Source organism: Rana temporaria, chromosome 7 (genome assembly GCF_905171775.1).
Source record: "Rana temporaria chromosome 7, aRanTem1.1, whole genome shotgun sequence".
NCBI classification, from domain to species: Eukaryota; Metazoa; Chordata; class Amphibia; order Anura; family Ranidae; genus Rana; species Rana temporaria.
This window is the reverse complement of record NC_053495.1, coordinates 17,560,817-17,581,974: the sequence shown is the minus strand read 5'-3', so window position 1 is coordinate 17,581,974 and position 21,158 is coordinate 17,560,817. Positions and strand designations below refer to the sequence as shown.

At 43.5% G+C, this 21,158-nt stretch overlaps 1 protein-coding gene across 3 annotated transcripts in view; it reads right to left on the bottom strand.

Moving 5' to 3' along the window:
* PLXNA1 (plexin A1) overlaps positions 1-21,158 on the bottom strand; it is a 460,603-nt gene that overhangs the window by 32,170 nt on the left and 407,275 nt on the right. For all 3 annotated transcript variants that reach the window (XM_040358985.1, XM_040358987.1, XM_040358986.1), the window contains exons 22-23: positions 12,349-12,605; positions 6,583-6,649 (exon numbers count right to left, since the gene is read on the bottom strand). In XM_040358985.1, the coding sequence (XP_040214919.1) occupies positions 6,583-6,649; positions 12,349-12,605 (324 nt within the window). The remainder of the gene's footprint in view (positions 1-6,582; positions 6,650-12,348; positions 12,606-21,158) is intronic.

Genomic DNA, 21,158 nt, shown 5'->3' with positions numbered 1-21,158 from the left:
GCACATATGCGTCCACAGGTGGCAAATATTTTTGTGCTGAGAGTGAGCTGACAAGGACAGCTCCAGGTCTCTAGCAATGATCAGGCGTTATGAATAAGCGCTTTTCATCATGAAACCCGTCAACAGATCTCCCTTGGATTCTGGTGCTGTGATGGTTTTCATCTCTATTTTGCTACAATAAAAAAAATGTCAAGGGTCCTAATAGAGGGCAGCCATTCACTTCTTCCATTAAAGTTTCATCGGTTTGCAAGTTGGGTGGGCACCTCAAGATAGGGACTATGTAGACCAGGGGTAGTTTTTAACATTGGTGTCTATGGCAAATCTTGGTCAGCTTGACATGGCACCGCTTCCGGTTTTTAACATTGGCGTCTATGGCAAATCTTGGTCACCTTGACATGGCACTGCTCCGGGTTTTTAACATTGGCGTCTATGGCAAATCTTGGTCACCTTGACATGGCACTGCTCCGGGTTTAACATTGGTGTCTATGGCAAATCTTGGTCACCTTGACATTGCACTGCTCCTGGTTTTTAACATTGGTGTCAATGGCAAATCTTGGTCAGCTTGACATGGCACTGCTCCGGGTTTTTAACATTGGCGTCTATGGCAAATCTTGGTCAGCTTGACATGGCACCGCTCCCGGTTTTTAACATTGGCGTCTATGGCAAATCTTGGTCAGCTTGACATGGCACCGCTCCCAGTTTTTAACATTGGCGTCTATGGCAAATCTTGGTCAGCTTGACATGGCACTGCTCCGGGTTTTTAACACTGGTGTCTATAGCAAATCTTGGTCAGCTTGACATGGCACTGCTCCGGGTTTTTAACACTGGTGTCTATGGCAAATCTTGGTCAGCTTGACATGGCACTGCTCCGTGTTTTTAACATTGGCGTCTATGGCAAATCTTGGTCAGCTTGACTTGGCAGTGCTACAGAACCATTAGTGACAGGGACACCAAACTTGGGGAACACAGAGGGGACCCAGGACTATAAAAAAATATTTAGGGTCGGCCAGCTTGCCTAGGTAATCAGTTATGCCTGTAAATGACGATTGCAATGCAGTAAATGCATCGAGAATTTAAAAAAAAGGTATTGCTTCACTTTATGTACATTTTTGTTTTACATACATGCTCTGGTCCCATTGTGTACTTAAAAAGTGGGGTATGCCTGTAGCTACCTTATATGTATTTCGCCATTTCCTGGCGTAGTGAATGCAAAAAAACATGTCAATACATTCTAAATTTTGTCTGCCTTGAGTGTGTCATCTTGGTACAGCGACCGCTTTTATTGCATATGCGGCTCTGTGTCCTCGTATTGTCTACAGCCAAGCTGCAAATGATAAATTTAAACTGCCACAAATCTCCCTTATAAAAGGATAAAAAAGAGAAAAAAGGCAAGACATCGGCATTTCCAAACCAAGAGCCGCAAATATGGAAAGAGCATTATTGACGAGATTTAGCTCATCAGGCAACTAATACTGTGCGTTTTTCAACACTTCAGAGCAAAGCCCCCTCCTCGCTTTGCAGGGAATGTCTCATTACACTCGTGATGAATAACCACGCAGGCCTTCAGATACAACAGTCAGAGCGAGAGAATGAGCAAAGCCATACATACATATATCCTGCACCTTCTATATTTTATTGCTGTTTGCAGAAAGTCATTAAATTACACTTCTTATGTAAATATCCAAATCTCTGCTGCGCAGAACTCTGAAAAGACGATACTTACCGATGATAAATTAATTATTAGCCCCTTCCCACAATGCACTACTCTTGGACAACCGTGCGTTTGATTTTAGAGAACTTTTATAAAAAGGACAAGAACATTAAAAAATATATATAATTTTCTTGGTTAAAGCCGCTTATGTTTTCCTTTCTCTGGTTCCTCCTTTCCCTCAACATGTTAAAACATTTTTTTTTTTTAAATAAAACCTTTCCATTTTATCACCTGTTTAATACCAAGTGACATCATCATTGGATCTCTGTGTCGCTCTATGCAATGCAGACAGATCATTGCTGGTGGGATCCTGTGCAGGAACATTTCATATATTTGGAATTGGATACCGCCCCTGCAGTATGGATACACCCCTTTCAAGTCTATCAAATGATGGATTTTCACTGGCTAAACCGCTAAATGAGGACGTAAGCAAGCACTTACAAGGAGATTGGTTCAGCGTAGGATTGTTTTCATTTTAAGATAACCAAATTAACCTTAGAACTAAAAATGATCAGTAGAAAATTGCGGGGTAGCAGCATGCAAATGTGGCCTTTGGGTCCCAGATTCTGGAGAATGTCATGGCCGCATCCCACAGTGTCATGTGGAGGGCCCATGCCTCAGCTACAGTTTTCTTATGGTCCAACATCTGCATACCTTAAATATCTTGACCTCACAGACAGACACCGGGCCTACCCTGCGCTTGCCTTTGGAAACCTATTTCTGGAGAACGTCCCCGCCTCATGCCAAAGTGCACTGTGTCATGCGGAGGGCACATACCTCAGCTACAGCTTTCTTATGGTCCAACATCTGAATACAGCAGATATCTTGAACTCACCAACACATACCAGACCATCCCTTCTCTGACCTTTGGGCATGTGGCAGGCCCATACATACCTCAGCTACAGCTTTTTTTTATGGCAATATATCGGCATACGGCAGATACCTTAACCAAACCAACAGACACTGGATTTCCCCCTACTCTTCACTTCTAAGCTTGACCATCCTAAACTAAAAGCTTTCCTTTAAGGCGGACCCGTGATTGGACCCAGATTCGGGAGAATGTCCCCGCCGCATCCCACAGTGCACTGTGTCACATGGCGGGCCCATGCCTCAGCTACAGCTTTCTTTTGGCCCTACATCTGCATACAGCAGATACCTTGACCTCACCAACAGATACTGGACCTTCCCCACTCTTCGCTTCTAAGCTTGACCATCCTAAACTAAAAGGTTTCCTTTAAGGCTGACCCGTGATTGAAAGTCGTACGTAAGGTCTTATGGATAGGGATGGTTCAGCTTAGGGATGTTTAAGGGACTAACTTTTTATTTAGTTAGACTTGAATTTTATGCCATATACCTGCTGTATGGATATCTAAGCAAGCACTTTACAAGGGGGATGGCTTAGGATTGTTTTCACTTTAAAATTAACAAACTAAGCTTAGAACTGAAAATGACCAGTAAAAAGTTGCAGAATGGAAATGTGGCCCGATTCTGGAGAATGTCTCCACCGCCATCCCACAATGCAGTGTCATGTGGTGGGCCCACACCTCAGCTATAGCTCTCTTATGGCCCTATATCTGCATACAGCAGACACCTTGACCTCACCAACAGACACCGGACCTCCTCTACTCTGGCCTTTGGAAACCTGATTCTGAAAAATTTCCCTGCCGCATCCCACAGTGGACCAAGTCACGTGGCGAGCCCACACCTCAGCTACCGCTTTCTTTTAGTCCTACATCTGCATACTGCAGATACCCTGACCTCACCAACAGACACCGGACCGCACCTAATCTTTTGCTTCCAAGTTTGACCACCTTAAATTAAAAGGTTTCCTTTAAGGCTGACCCGCCATTGGAGGCGGTAACTAAGCTCTTAGGAGGGGGATAGATCAACTTAGGAATGTTTAAGGGGCTAACTTTTTATGCTATTATTTTACCATGTATATTTTGATATTGCTTTTTCAGATGGAGACTCTGTTTTATTTGCTGTTGGGGCAGATGGTGAGGCAGTCATATGGGGCATGGTCATACTAAGGCCAATATAGGAGCCAATGAGCCTACCAGCAAGTCTTTGGAGTGTGGGAAGAAACTGAAGTCTCTTGAACTCCTCTTGTTGCAGCCATGCAATGTTGCGGAGAAGGAACGATTATCATAGTACATACATGACCATAAAATTTGTTTTCATTGCATTTTAGTTTTTTTTTTTAACTGAAATTTCCTTTAATGCCATCATCAATTTGCAGAATCAAAATAAGAATTTGTATTAACATCACACCCAACCCTTCTCAATTCACACAATATCTAATTATGTCCATGCCAGTCCTGAAACCCAGATGTCTCCTTTGGGCACAGGCTGGCCGGTGACACGGGCAGGATCTAGGAAATACACAACTAACTTGGCTACTTGGAGATGCAGAAAACACAGCAGAGCTATTAAGTGACAGAAAGGCAACACTTTCCATGTATAAGTGTTCGTTCCCTGCAGGAGTTTCCTATTCATTGGCCGAGAAAAGACTGAAGGTGCGTTATATAAAAAGCACATAATGACCAGGTAGGTGTATATATTAAGCATGTAGTCTACGAAAAGGACTTACTTTGGACTAAATGGGTATATTCAGTCTTTATGGAGGAGGCGAGTGCTTTTTAAACCACTCAGCTTAAGAGGAAAGTTCTGGCTCTGTCCATTAAAAAGGATGTGTATTTCAGGGCAAGAAAACTACAAGTAGTAAAAAGGGAGCCAAAGAACAACCTTGACTGGGCGCCTCTTGTGTCAAGTCTAAGGACTAATGAATAAAACAGAAAATGCGGTTAGAATTGAGGTCTATTCAGACCCCTTGGAATAGAACCTGGAATTAAAACGGGGGTGTACTGCCACTTATTTCTACAAAAAGCCTGTATGGCTGGAAGATGGAAAAATGTCCACTGTTTTCCAGATTATATATATATATATATATATATATATATATATATATATATATATATATATATATATATATATATATATATATATATATATATATATATTATATATATATATATATATAATTGTATAGCCCTGATAGCTCAAAGGACAAATTCACTATTTATGTAAGCCTTCCTTAAACTTAGGAAAATTAGGCCCTTGACAGAGCCTTGGGCCATACAAAAAGTCCCAAATTAGCTCTTTCTCCCATTTAAGACGTTTGATCTCTACTTCTCTTCAAACACAACCCCAAGTTTAAAGCTAAAACCACCACAAGTCCTTACTCACCTTCTTCGTGCTGTCTACATCAAGTCCAGTAACGTCCCATAGGCTTGAATTGAATGCCGCTCCTGCAGTATGGGTACATCCCATTTAAGTCAAGGGTAGGGTAGATTTTTATCAACTGACATACCTCTGGAGGTGGCAAGCACCTACGATTCAGCTTAGAATTTTTAACCATTTGAGGCAACCAAACTAACCTTAGAACTGAAAACGACCAGAAAAAGCTTGTAGGATTGCAGTATGCAAATGTGGCCATTGGGAACCCAATTTTGTAAAATGTCCCTGCCACATCCTGCAGTGCCCTGTGTCACGTAATGGGCCCATAACCTCAGCTACAGCATTCTTATGACCCAACATCTGAATATGGCAGATACCTTGGCCTCACTGACACCTGACTGTCCCTAATAGTCACTTCTAAGTTTGACCATCTTAAGGTTTACTTTAGAATTATTGCAGGGAAAAAATAAGTATACATGTTTGTATTTATTTAGTTGAGGTGTTCCAAAATTAATGGTGGAAGAAAGAAGCCTTTTTCATCCACCCCCTATTCCCAGCCCTAAGTTGTATAGAAGGATTTGGGAAATGTGATTTGGTTTGCTGGATGGGAAAATACCATCATCGCTTTCTTAAATTCATAAATATAATATCGTAATCTTTCTTGAAAATTACTTATTTCATCTACATTTTACATCTCTACAAGTTATGATCAGCGCACCCTAACCAGGAGAGATGAGGAATCCGACAGCTTTGTGTAGGTACCCTGTTCCTCCTCTGTTCCATTCATCATCACAATCAACTCACCTTAAGGGCCACTTTTTAAGGGTGCATTACTCTTTATACTATCATTGCCCATATTAAATAATCACAGGATTGATCATTACCTTGATCATAGTCTTTAGGCCAGTCACATGAAAAGCTCGTCTTTGACATGAGCTGGTGGTTCTCAATGGTGCACAGTGGTGAAGACCTCTGTGCAGCTCTCTGCATCACTACCTAGAGTGCAAGGTACCATGTTCATGCCCTCTCAAAAGACGGGTCCATGACGTCCTGCACTCACAATAAGCACGTGTGTCATTTAACCCTAAGGACATCTAGTGGCGAAAAGCAATTACTGCATGGGAAAGTGCTGGGGAGGAGGCCAGTATTGAAGCAAAAAGCAGCCGTTTTATAATTTTCACTGCGGTAGGAAAACACTTTGAGCCTAGGTTCACACTGCTGCGAATTCAAAATCGCTGTAAAATGCGCGATTTTACCGCAATTTCGCGGCCGCGATTTTGCCGCGATTTCGGCCGCAATTTTATGTAAATCGCAGCCCGAAATCGCAAAAAGTAGTACAGGAACTACTTTTTGAAATCACAGATGCGGCGTCGCACTGATTAGGACAGTGCCATTGCCGACAATTGCCGCCGATTTGAGATGCGATTTGACATGTCAAATCGCATCTCAAATCGTTCCAAATCGTACCCAGTGTGAACCAGGGCTCAAACACACAAAAATAAAAATAGCTCAGAGTTCGGCTTCAAGTTAGGTCAACATCTAATTGATGTCTGGTCTGCTCATTGATCTAAACACACCTGAGCTCTTCCACTTTAGCCAGAAGAGGGTAAAAAATAAATGTAAAGGAATCTTACCTTTAGGAACTTATAGAGAAGAAAGGTGAACCAGTTTGTGAGCATCTTTTCCGCCACAGACTCCGTCCTAAGAGAAAGAGACAAAGCAACAGATTCTCACAAACTTTTATGTTTCTCATTGGACTCCAAAGATACCCTAAAAGTCTGCACAGCCATGTGTGTCTACAACTTGATTATTATGCCTTCCAATGTTGGTAGGAGCAGAAAGATGACCCTTTAAATTAACAATTTACTTAGGTGATAAAATATATCTGCCAACATATGAAGATGACAGCTGAATAATTCTTAGGGTGTTAAACAAATGCTATAAATAGCAGGCCTGGATTGCAGAGCTCAATCACAGATCAGCACTCCTACTATAAAATATATATTTTTTTAAATTGCAAGAAAATGAAGAGTACGGTATATACCACATTACAGCCCCCTTTCCTCCATGCACATTACAGCCCTCTCTTCTCCAGGAAAGGACTAATTACTGTCTCTGCTGGCCCAGCTCCTCTGCCCCTCCTCTCTCTACATAATCTTTTATGCATCTGCCAGGGGGAAGGAGTGAAGGAGAATGTGAAGGAGAACTATTGACTGTCAATGAGTCAGCTGGGGCCACTAAAATCACATCCAAGATGGGGCACCCAGCAGCAGTCTCGGGGCATTTGTATGTAGATGACAGAAAGCTTGGCAGCACGCATGGTTTACAGCAGTGAATTGCTGGTCACCAGTCCTGCCATGGAGAGCCACATGATGCCGGACTTACCGTAAGTCAGTAGAAAAAAAAAATAATAATTTGTGAATAGATAAAAGATAAAACATTTGTCCAAGGTTGGTTTACAAAAAATACAAATGGAAAATATATAAATCCAGTCTGGGCCTCAGGGATATCAGCATATATGAAGCATACTGTATTTATTTTATTTTTTTAAAGGTGCAGAGGCATTTCGTAATAAAGAGGTCTCTGGCCAAGCAAACCACCTGGCGCAGACCTGGGTGGCACCCCCGTCTCTCTCGTCAAAGGCTTTCACCGTCGGCATCACGCAGACGCCAGAACGGTAACAATCAACAAGCCAGCCAGAGGCGAGCGAGCAGTTTTTTCATTGATCTCAATATAAATTACATTTCGGCTCCTTCTGTGTGCCTGAACCAGCCCCAGGGAGCCTAAAAAAGTGCAGGCCGTAGTTTTGTAATAAGCAACGAAAGGAAGCCGACATCAAAGGGGACATGGCTGTAACCAGCCAGGAAGGCTATAATGAGATGGATTCATGCACCATTAAATAGGACCGGTTCATGGAGAGGAAGATCACACCGCTTAATCCCTCCTGTCCTCGGGGGACTTGTGGGGCTCAAACTGGTTAAGGATTGCGCTATACCGTTCCCTGTCAGACATGGCAAACACTGATCTGCTGCTGCTAATGGACTAAGTGTACTTTGATCGTATCTCTTGGCTTGATAACCTTTGTGTACTGTCTACTGAGAAGGTTGAAGTTCCTTCAATGAAACTGATTTTGTTTACGCGGAGTGCTGATAATTAAAGTGACCGTGCCACCAAACTAGATAAATTGCAGTTATAAAATCAAAGTATTTTAAATGTTTACTTTCAGTGCTTTTCCTTTCCATAAATAATGTTTTATTCATTTGAAAATGTACCTTTGAATTTGCTAAAATATTTAGCTACCCAAGGAAAAAGTACTTTGCATTGCCACCTCTCACCTTGTATGTCTCAGTACCCAATTACTATATTTTCTGGCCCAGCTCCTCTGTCCCCCCCTTAAAACATTTTAAATAGCTTGGGGGGGGGGGGGGGGGGCGCTTTAGAGCAGCCATTCTCAACTAAGGTTTCTCCAGAGGTTGCTATGAGTTTCTTGAGTTGAATTACCTCCTACTTGATGGAGCCTGCTTAGTTTTTGGAACCAAGACCAAAGCCAGCAGCAAGATACCAATGGATCTGTTTATCTGTATTTAAGGTTGGCATTCTGACCACAGGCACAGGTTTCATTCTACTTACCACAAATATAATGGACACTTTTCTCATTAGACCCCAATTAATTGCTTTTGTAAGGGTTCCCCAAGACCTAAAAATCCTTTTACGGGTTTCTCAGGGGTAAAAAGGTTGAGAAAGGTCATCTCTGAGTCTACTGACATCACATCCAAGATGGTGGATTTCAGCGGCAGTCTCAAGTCCCTTGTAGGTCTAAACCAGGGAGGCTTTTAGAAGTAAATATGCATTAAATATGTTAAATGAACATCTAAAATGAATGGAGGATTTTTTTTATTATTAAATAGTCTGGCAACAGGGTAAATTTAAAGATGAACTAGGGGTACGATTCTCTCTTGGGTTCCGAGAGGCGCTGGGTAGCCTGGGTTCATATCCTGGACAAGCCCCCAAAATAAACACCAGACAGTTAAAAAAAATAAACTAACTACCAAGTCTAGTTATAAATCCCTACACATTGCCAAGGTGAGCGCCCAAGCAGGAACCAGCGGCAAAGCAACATTACAGGCTGTTTTCAAAGCATACGCTCCAGGTACGGTTATTAAAGTATTAATGATGTTACACTGATCTGGATGCATTGCTTCTAATGTTATATTAGGAGGCAATATTCCCACTTGTGAACAGTGCTTGTCAGCTTATATGGTATATGGGGGCCTCAACTGTGGCCCCTGACCGCTACAAATTTCTGGACATAATATTTAGCATAAGACAGAGAGACTTCAGACCTAATAGGAGATGACCTGAGGATAAAAAACTGCAGACACGCAACAGAAACGGTTGGAGAATGAAAACACATTACAAGATATAGACCGGGGACAAGCTACAAGAGACTGCTAGATCAGTGTCATAGCCTCTTAACAAATGAATGCTTCCACTAATGACTGCTAGGATCTGCACATGGGGCAAAACGTGCTGGGAGAGTGGCCTGTATGGAGTCTCAGCTGTGGCTGCTTCCACTCTAAACATGAGAGATTTGTGTAGCTCCCAGGACTCTTCTTTGAATCTTCAGAAGGCCACATATGGCTCTTGGGCTGCAGGTTGTACACCAGGGCTCTATAGTATTCCACTTCCCCTCCAGCTTCTACATGTAGAGAGGTGAGGGGTGGTGCTGGGACAGCACAGACCGTAACAGCACACTCCCAGAAAAGAAGGCCATGACGTACAAGCAGGGAAGGGACTGTTCTATGGAACCGACTCTTCCTGCAGTAGTGAAATTTTGTAGCAAGCTCAAAGGCGCTTGTGAGTAAAAAAAAGTATACAAAAGAAAATATACTGCCAATAAACATTTCAAAATACTTGATTTTCTGTGCTTCACTTGCATTTTAAAAGTTGGTAACAGGGTCTCTTTATATGTTCACATGCAGTTATTAATAACTCTCATTATTGGGACATAAAGGTTCAGGCTCTGAGAGAAGCGGCATGGCGGTGTTGCAGAATACTGGAGCGGTGTTCTTGGACATCTCATGCATGCCGATGTCTGCTTCCAGCGGCCCTGGAAGGAGCTGACACAGATAGGTAGCAGAGATGCAATAAATAAGCATTAAGAGCTTCATTTACAGCCAGCTCCGACCGTCACACAGCCTTGAAGTGCAATTTCTGTCACCGGCCCAGTGATCAATAGAGAGAGGATGGGAAGATATTGAATTAATGAAGATAATGTATTTTTTAGCAGAACCTGGGCTTTTGCATTCGGAAATCGATGTGATTGTGTTTAATTCTTCTTTCAGTGCCGGCTCGCTGCGGGGATTGATTTCGTTCAGGCTCCCTTTTTAATCATCTTCACATGTGCCCGCCATTGTGCTCAGGATGGGACCAATGATGGGCTGTCATTAATGGGCCCTGCAGCCCATCCGCAGTGTGGCTGGCAATGTCTGGGGGAAGAATATGGTCTACAGCAGTTTTTGCAACCTTTATACTCCCATACGAACACTTTAAATCATTTTCAGGACAAGGGAACCCCGGCTAAACTTAATTCATTGGGGGTCAGTGAACCGAAAGCCCCTTACATTGGTGGTCAGTGGTAAGAATGCCACCCTTACAGTGCTATTTAGAATACCCTCTTTACAGTGAGACAAAAAAACGTTGATAGCATCCCGCTGGCACTGCCCACTAAGTGGCTTTGGACCCATCATGCAGGCATCATCAGATGGGAGGTCAATCAGCTCAAGGAACCCCTAGGGGAAGCCCATGGTTCTACAAACTCTGGTTTGAAGAATGGTTGGTCTACAACAATCAATTCACATGGGGGTCAGTGGACAGAAGGCCCCTTACATTGGTGGTCACTGGGAAAAATGCTGCCCTTACAGTGGTGGTCAGAATACCTTCTTTACAGACAGCCAAAAGTAGATAATTGGTGCTGCCCATTAAGTGGCCTTGGACCAGAAATATTGCTGGTGCCATCAGATTGAAGATCAATGAGCTCAATGAACCCCTAGAAACCTCTGGGGAAGCCTAGGGTTACAAAAACTCTTGTTTGGGGAATGGCTTGTCTACAGGAATCAGTATTTCACTCTTTAATACTACATTGGGAGAAGTAAAGGGAGAATATGATTAATTTTTACAGCCTACAGACTTGTCAGACTATTCTGTAGGCACCAAATGGCTCTTTTTTTTAGAATAGTTCCATGTGCTGAAGCACTAGAGAAATTGCAGTGATGAGAAGTGGTGTATAATTAATCCAGCACATGGGACTGATATGATATATAGGTTATCCAACACACGGTACTGATATGATATATACGTTATCCAGCATATGGGACTTGTATGAATAAAACTGTAATTCACATTACATTAGAAGTTTATTTTTATGAGTGTGGTGTATTACACTAGAGTTTTCATCACTGCACCATTATATTCGTTTTGAGCAGCTCAGTGGTTAACTAAACTTGTTGTTAGCAACAATTAATGGCTAAACACGTTGAACAAATTGTTCCCTCAGCAGAATGTAGTAGCAAATGGTCCTCCCCAGCGCTCCAATCATAAGTGGTTGATCGTTGCAAGATACTTCTACATGGAACCCCAAGGTTCTTTGAGAAGTTGCTAGGGGTTCCTTGAGCAATAAACCATTTTTGACTCTCAAACAAGCTACCACTGACCCCAATAATCTAAGATAGCATTCTTCACAATGGCCACCAATGTAAGGAGAGTTTTTCAAACTGAACACCAGTGTCAGGGTCCTTATTCATTGAACACCAATGGAACACTACAAATTTTCACCTTCTGCATTTCTGGCAAGTTATTATTATTTGTTTTGTTTCGTTATTGAAATAGTTACGGCTGTATAGAGCAAACAGGGGTATCGAAAATGCCAAGCATGCCATTCCAAACTGTTGTATTTATTCATATATCTACAACTTACTCTTCACACTATGAGCTGTAGAAAGGGTTCTCTGAGGCCTAAAAGTTTTTTCAATGGTCCCTCAATGTTAAAGGCTGAGAAGGACTGTTCTACATACTTGTGAAGCCTAATCCTTAGGAAGCCATTTGTATAGCGATCATTTGCAAATGAGGTGACTGCCATTAGGTGGTTAAATCTATCAAGTAGCAAGAGTTTAAAATTAACCGGATGACTCTAGCCTAATGACTGTACTTGGACAATATCTTTATCTTGGTCAAGAAAATGCATGACCCAGCCTTCAGAAGACCACATCAAACCTCCATATCCCTTTGCTGTGGCTTGGAAATCCAAACCCCATTCTAAAACACCTGAGGAAGGAGAAAGAAACATGACTTGAAAAATAATTTCTATTTTTTCTCTACAACCTGCACAGCAGGCACCCTACCTTCTGAGCAATAGCTTGGGGTGGTTCTTGCTTTCAAGGTTCTTCTCAATGAGGTCAGATAGGAGCTGTTTGAGGACCCCCGTGGCGTATTCCATCTCCCCCTGCAGTCCCGTCATGATGAGTGAGGCCACATTGCCGCGATCTCGCATGGAGAAGCTGCGCTGACCCTCCAGAGTGCGGATGAAGGTCAGGAGGAAATGCTTCTTGTTCAGTAACTGCCCAAACAGATTCAGAGCCTTCTCTACATTGGCTTGGACCTGCAATGGATATACACGGGACAATGTTTAGAACACAATGTGCTGTTAAAAATAAACATAAAAAGTTCATCATTATGGATATGCATTATATGGCCAAAGTATGTGGACAACCCAACAATGGAGTTCCAGTATTTCCAGTGAAGGGTCCTGTTACTATACAACTTACAAAGACATTTTAGACAATGGTGTGCCCCCACGTTGAGGTAACCGTTTGGGGAAGACCCATTTCTGTCCCATCATGACTTTGTTCTGTGTACAAACCTAGCTCCATAAAGACTTGGTTTTGGAGAGTTTTAAAAGGCAATAATATCTCTGCAGGAGGGATTTCCTCATCAACACTGAGTGTGTTGATGGGGGAATTTGAGTGATTTTCTTTGCAAGAAAGAAAATCGCACCATCTATGGCCGGCTTAATATTAAGTTCTTGACCTTACGAATGCTCCTTTATCCAAATGATAACAAATTCCCACAGACACTCCTTAAAGTCTTGTAAAAAGCCTTCTTAGAAGTGTATAGGCCAGTCATGGCGAACCTTGGCACCCCAGATGTTTTAGAACTACATTTCCCATGATGCTCAACTACAATGCAGAGTGCATGAGCATCATGAGAAATGTACTTCCAAAACATCTGGGGTGCCAAGGTTTGCCATTACTGGTCTAGGCTGTAGTAGAGGGGCAATTCCTCATTAAATTCTATGGTTTAGGAAACCTATTGGTGCGATAGCCAAGCAGCCACAACCTTTTGGCCATGTAGTGCACATTACACAGCAGGCAAGTCAAAGTCTCCTGTAGCCTCTAATAATCAATAATTGTTTAAATCAGTCAAGCAGAACATATACGGCTTACAATCAGTCCAAGGAGACTGATAGTGAGGAATATTAAAGTGCAATTACTGCGCAGCATTATGAAACAGAAAGCCAATATGAAACAAATATTGTTGCTCTTGTATATAATTGCAGGCTTCATTAAAGCCACATGATATAAACGATCAATAAATGGTGTATTCCATGCTGTTCACACTCAGTCACTATGAGATTAGTCTTCTGTATTCTGCAAAAAAACTGGTTGATCTTGTTGTTCTCTATCTCCTGTCCATGTCCCCAATGCAGTAGAGAATTTTGCAGAGCCGTGTTGGCAGCTCTGCACATGCTCAGTTGTCAGTGAGTTTCTATCCCCATCACAACTGAGCAGCCCATGTGACTAGAGTCACACATGTGGGTGTATACACAGTGGTAAATGACAGCCCACTCCCTACCTCCTCCTCCATGGCCACTAACCAGCTAAACACAATGGGACGGAATGTTACATGTAGAGTGATGGAGGCTTTACCTCCCTCTTATTCTAAGACACAGACTAGAGAAGAGTGTCAGCCTGTGACTGGCAGACATCAACCCACACCATGTATTGCCAAAATATAATAAAGAATTGATTTCAAATATAGATTTGTGCAGCAATTTGTAACCATTTATTATATTACTTATTTTTTTATGCTGTATTTTAATTTTTAACATGTGACCAGCAGCACTACAGCACCTCCTGCTGGGAAACAGCCGAGTCATGTGACATCTGTATATCAATTAGGAAAAAGGTACTATTTTTTATTGAAATAATTACAGCGCAATCATCCACATACAGAAAGATAACGTAAATTAAAGTGATTGTATACCCACACACTTAAAAAAAAAAAAAGATGCTTACCTCAGAACGAAGCCCCCATATCTGAGCCTGGTCCACCCCGAGGGAGCAGACATCTTGCCCTCGGTATGTCTTCCGTGTTTGCGGCTCCGGCGCCGTCACTCCCACGCTTGCACGCAGGGGGTTTCCTTCCCGGCAAGGTCTGGCAGCGTCTTCCGGACCCTTCAGCCGGGCATTCAGAGCGTATGCGCCGCTGACATCGGCGGCTGCATGCAAAGGGAAGGAATATCTCCTAAACCGTACAGGTTAAGGAGATATTAGTTTTACCTAGACTTACCTGTAGGTAAAAGTGTCAAATTTGGGTATACAATCGCTTTAAACAGTGGGGTTTATTTACTAAAACTGGATTAGGGCAAAATCTGGTGCACCTCTGCATAGAAACGAATCAGCTTCCAGTTTTTTTTTTTCAAAGCTTAACCACTTGCCGACCGGTCACAGTACATATACAGTGGCAGGTTGGCTCTATTGCGCAAAACAACATACCTGTACGTCATTTTGTGCAATTGACAGTGGGTGGGGGGGACACATGCGCTAATTGGCCAGAGGTGTCCACCGGCCACCCGCAATTGCTCCACTGAGAGGCAGAACAGTGATCTGCCTATGTAAACAAGGCAGATCCCTGTTCTGACAGGGAAGCAGCTTGCCAGACACGGCTGTGCTGTGTACCTGAGCTGTATAACTCACCAGCTAAACGCAATGGGGCAGAATATTACATGTAGAGTGATGGAGGCTTTACCTCCCTCTTATTCTAAGACATGGGAGTGACACAGCCTGTGACTGGGAGTCACAACATACCTGTATGTCATTTTGTGCAAAAGACAGCGGGTGAGGGGGCACATGCACTGATTGGCCAGAGATGTGTGCCGGTCACCCACAATTGCTCCACTGAGAGGCAGAACGGTGATCTGCCGATGTAAACAAGGCAGATTCCCATTCTGACAGGGAAGCAGCTTGCCAGACAGGGCTGTGCCGTGTACCCAAGCTGTAGAGGATGGACAGAAATACAAATCCTTCAGCAGGTAAAACCTTTGTGTATTTAGCTTTTATAGTTTAATTTACACGAGACACCAGCAGCCCCTGCAATGCACGCTCAACGTCAATGCAGCATGCTCTTCGCTGTAACCATTTCAAGCATACGGCGAGGAGGGGGGAGATTGTAAAGGAGCCTGAATCTCTAGGGACCACTGATCAGAGTTCCGTACAATTCGGCACAGGTGAGTATAAATTCAAGGCGATAGGAGGACTCTTCATCATTATAACACAGGGCAATTTTCATTTAATGGGAGCTTTCGAGGGGGAGGGGGGTGGGAGCTCGTTGCAGACATCTCCCTGCGCTTTATACATTCTGCGCTGCTGATTAATTCAACCATTAGGCAAAATTATCACCCAGGTTTCATATAGTTCAAGAGTCCTCAACCTTTGCAAGAGAGAAGGGGGGGGGGGGAGGCTCTACAAAAGACACAAGCAGCTGGGGTGTTAATCACTGGAGTATTCATAATATATTCATTGGGCATTAAATTCTGGAGTTTTCTAAGTGCCTCTCTTTTGTAGGGCACAAATTGCACACAACAGGTTCTCCCGCAGAGCTATGAAGGACACCGATTCTGGATTTGCGCGCCTCCGGCCCACCGGCACGTGGCGGCCCCATTCTGCTGGGTCTGATTGCTTTCGAGAGTTATAAAGTCATTGAATTGTTTTAACGGGAAGACCAGCCGCGGCTCTAAAGTTACAGAGTGACACAGATCTTCGCTTAACCCCTTCTGGTATTTTACTGCTAGGGAGGATTTGTGTCCGCATTGACCATGAGGAAGGCGTTTTCTCTAGACCCCTGGCATCCTAGATTGTAAGCTCCTTGAGGGCAGGAAGTTGTGCGAATGTACAGAATTGTAAAGTGCTGTGTAAATTGTTTGCACTTCATAAACACCTATAATATTTTTTTCAAAATATGTGATTTTAGCTTAAAGGGGAGTTCCACCTAAAAATGGAACTTCCGCTTAACCCACTCCTCGCCCCCTTACATGGGGGGGGGAGTGGGGGCTTCAGGAGAAGGGGACTTCCTGTCCCACTTCCTCTTTCCGCCGAGGGGCTGCTAAGGCCATTAGCTTAATCGCCTTATTGCAGCCCCTCCCTGTAGGCGAGCGCCTGTCCAATGGGTGCCCACACTAGGAATGAAGACGCTGGCCGGCGATGGGGGGCGAGGAGCGGAGCCCCGGCCGGTGCGTCGCTGGAGCAGGTAAGTGTCTGTTTATTAAAAGCCAGCAGCTACACTTTTTGTAGCTGCTGACTTTTAATAAACTTAAAAAAAGGCTGGAACACCCCTTTAAGGGGTTGTAAAGGTTAGTTTATTATTTTCTAAATAGGTTCCTTTAAGCTAGTGCATTGTTGGTTCACTAACCTTTTCCTTTGAATTGCCTTCTAATTGGTATTTTTTTGTCTGTTTTCACAGCGTCTCCCCGCAGGGATGTAGTCCCAAGGGAGGGGGAGAGCACGCCGACAAACCCCCAGCCAGAACGACTCGGATGATGGGGGCAAGCTTACAGAGGAGGAACAGGAAGTGAGAAATTCAGACAAAGAAAAAAAAAACATTTAGAAGGAAAATCGAAGGATTTGTGAACCAACAATGCACTAGTCTAAAGGAACCTATTTAGAAAATAAAAAACGAACCTTTACAACTCCTTTAGGATTACTGTTGCAGCAAGGTCTTCTACAGCTATATAGGGACTGGTGGCAGGCTCCCAGTATACACGGGATATCAATTTTCTAGTTCTTCCTTATGACTCGCTGCTCTAGGTCTACTCATTAAAAAAACAGACCTGTCTCTATTTCTTCCTGCGCCACAGAGCCTTCGGGGAGATGTAGCAGAGATGCAGTCACAGCTTCCATCGGCTTTTTTACCAGTTGCTCCCGAGGACGAACGTGCTGCGGCGACAGACGTGGAAGATGCCAGCCGAGCCGATTATCCAGCTAGGTTGTGCCAGAATTTAACGTACATAAAGTATTTCTACAAAGGTCTGCTATGCTGGAACTACAAATCCCATCAATCATACCTTTGCCTTTGGGAGTCATGCCTGTGGCGGTTATTCTGGCCATGCCCCATGGGACTTTGAGTTCCTTGACCACTTAAGTGCCATGGTTGCCTACCCCTAAACTAGTGTCTTCTACAGACTATACTATACATGAGTGGTCTCCTTATGATAAAGCCAATAGATTTAGAAGATAATGAGCACCACATCTTGATAGTCCAAATATTTTTACTTCAACATAGTATGTTGTAAATCTGAAATAAAATACCCAATATGTATTGGGGATGAGGAAAGAGAAAGGCTGACCACACCGATTGGGCTTTCAGTGCAGCAGAGGCTGTGTTGTTCGCCCAAACAGGAAGTTTGGTGCTTACCGAATTTCTGGCAGATTAACGGCTATTTTCTATACTTGCAGTGCTTCTTAAAAGGTATAAAACATGAGACAATTCATAACAGATGTCCCAAATATATATTTTTTATTGTGGCTTACATATACTTTAATGAGGAGCTTCAGTCACCCCCCGTCAGCAGCTACAAATACTGTAGCTGCCGACTCTTAATATAAGGACACTTACCTGTCCAGGGATCCAGTGCTGTCCTTACCAGAGCCTGTTCTTCACTAGGCTTTGGGTCCCTAGCGTTGGCATCTTAACTAAGGGAAACCACTGTGCGTACGTACGCAAGCTGTGCTGTGTTTTGTGAATGGTCCCTCAGTCTTCTATGAATTTCTCCTCAGATCGCCAGTGATCTGAGCAGAGGTGCACATTGTGCCGCGGGCGAAAGGGAGAGCGGGTACCTGTCAAAATTAGTTACCCGCTCCCACCCGGATGATTTGGAGGCAAACAAGAGGAACTTCCCTTTTTGGGTTAAGTTCCGCTTTAAAGAAAGAAGTCAACCTCCCCATTGCTTTTTATACCCTCTTGACTTTTATGCAGAGTTCTCCCCAATTAACATACTCGCATGCCCAGAAAATCCAGCCTCATCATGCTCTAATCTCCTGATACACCTCTGCATGCCGTGTACAGCATCATCTTCTGCTCTGATGTCATCGGGGGCAGGTTCTTGCAGCTGCCCCCTTGATGTCACAGTACCAGGTCCTGCCTCCTCCAGCTGCTGTATGGAAGCCAATGCCCCCTGGGATATCAAACATGGTTATTCCAGGAGGCTGCTGCTTTACCACTGCATGCTGGGTACAGCACCTTCTGCTCTGACCTCATGGGGGGGGGGCAGGTTGTTGCAGGTGGCCCACTGATGTAACAGCACCAGGTCCCCCCTCCTTCAGCTAAATGGAAGCCAATGCCCCCTGGGATATCCGGCTATCCCAGGAGGCTGCTGCTCTACCACTGCATGCCGGGTACTACACCATCTTCTGCTCTGACATCATTGGGGCAGGTTCCTGCAGATGCCCCCCTGATGTCAGGTCACCAGGTCCCCCCTAAGATATCCACCATGGATATTCGAGGAGGCTGCAGTAGAACGGTTTGTCTTTCTTGCCTAGGCAAGAATGTAGGCGGGGGTGGGGTTGAGTTAAAGAAAAAAAATTCAGCTTTTTAAAGTTTGCGGAGGGTTGCAATAGTGCAAAATATTTTTGGTGTAAAGGTTCGCTTCAATTAATATAACTCAACAAATTTATACATTAGGGTTAATGCTTCCTGGCTTGCTTTCTGGAGGCTTGGAGTTGATCAGGACAGAGTCTGTGACCATCTGGAAACTGTCTGCCGGAAACATAACTTCTCCCCAATTACCGCCCGTCTAATGGAAGCGCCAGCGCACCTTGCAGCAGACGAAAAGCAGATTGCACATTATGCGGCCCAGGGAAGTTTGTCATTTGTTTTACGAGCTGGCTTTGGGAAGTAAATTTGGAAAGCCATTAAACATATCGAACTATGAAACAAGTGCAGGGAATGTAAGGCACTTAATTGGATGGGTCTTTATTGGAAATCCTATTGATGATATATAGTAAGAGGGCTGCTTTTATGGTATGTGTTGTACTTGATGGAGACCTGTGTCATGGGGCGAAACCCATTTTTATAAAGGGCAGATGTAGATGGTAAAAGCAATCGGAAAGGGGGGGCACCATTCTTAGCGACAAAAGGATTTTTCCATCAATAATTTTATATTAGCTCCGACTAAATGCACATTTCCTCTGATCTCTCTGCTTGTTGGTAAGTGTTTAGCTTCCAGTAGAATTTACTGGCACAGAATGCCAGAAACACGGAGACTGCAGCAGACGTGCTTTGGCAAGGCAAGGTATACTCAAATTAGAAATTTAATCAGCATTAAAATACAATCTATAGCCAAAAGTAGGTGGACAACCCATCCAAATGATTAGGTTCAGGTGTTTCCAGTGACTGATATTGGTAATGCTATAGCATACACATTTTACACAATGGTGTGCTTCCACCCTTGTGCCAACAGTTTGGTGAAGACCCTTTTCTGTTCCAGTAGCCCTTGTGTACAAAGTCAGCTCTGCAAAGACATGGTTTAAGGAGTTTGTTATGAAGGAACTTGAGTGGCTTGCAGAGTAATCCTAACCTCAACCCTACTAGACACCTTAGGAATGAATTTGAGAGCCGATTGCAAGCAAGATCTTTTCACCCAACATCAGTACCTGACCTCAACCCTAGTGTACTCAAGCTTGAACACCGACTGCAAGCAAGGTCTTCTCCTTCAACACCAGTACTGTACCTGACCTTCTCATTTGGCTGCATGAGGACAAATTCAGACAGACATACTCCAAAATCTTGTGGAAAACCTTCCCAGAAGAGTGGAGACTGTTACAGCTACAAAAGGATGCCAACTTCATATTAATGTCCATGGTTTTGAAATAAGATGTCTAAGAATGTAGGTTTGATGGTCAGCTGTACAAAAACCTAGTCCTATACTGTATGTTTATGAACAATTCATAGCCAATCAGACTGATTATAGGGCTAGCAAAACTCTAAACAAAGGTCTTCAAACTTTCTAAACAAAGGGCCAGTTTACTGCCCTCCAGACTTTCTGGGGGCATCATTGTGACCATTGTAAGCATAAAATGCTTTGTCATGAATGGGAGTAAACAATGCTTCATCATTCGTATAAATGGGAAGAATAGTGCCTCATCTTTGGTGTCAATGGAAGGAATAGTGGCCCATCTTGGGTGTCCGTGGAAGGAATAGTACCCCATCATTGGTATCAGCAGGAGAAATGGTGCCCCATTGTTGGTGTCAGTAGAAGGAATAGTGCTCCATTCATTGGTGTCTTGTGGGAGGAACAGTACCAATTGTTGGTATCAAGGGGAAGGAATAGTGGCCTATCATTGGTATCAGTGGGAGGAATGTGCTCCATTAATGGTGTCAGTCTGAGGAATAGTGCCTTGTTTTGGGTGAGCAAGGACCAGATAAGGGCAAGCAAAGGCCCACATCTGGCCCTCGGGCCACAGTTTAGAGACCACCATTTTAAAAGTTAATAAGGTTGGGCAAAAGGCTTACCCAACAGTGGTCTATCACAGGGTGTTCAAATCCCAAATGGGTCCCAGGGCAACCAGGATGTCCAACTCATAGGTTTTGCTAAACCAGTTGGGCATTGATAATCATTATTGAAAAAGATTCCTGCAGACCGACTTCTCAGACACCTACACCATTAGGAAGTTGAACACAGCTTCTGCTGTGCTGTGTCATGTGACAGGAGGTTGACCATAACGGAACATTTCTTCCCAATTAGCCCAATGTTCAGAGAATTAAACTAGGGTAGAACCAGGCCGGTTGGCCTGTTTAACAAGGTATGGCCAATTTGATCCAAGCTGCAGCCAATTATAGGAATCACAGGACTAATTCAACCTGGAGCCAATCAAATCTT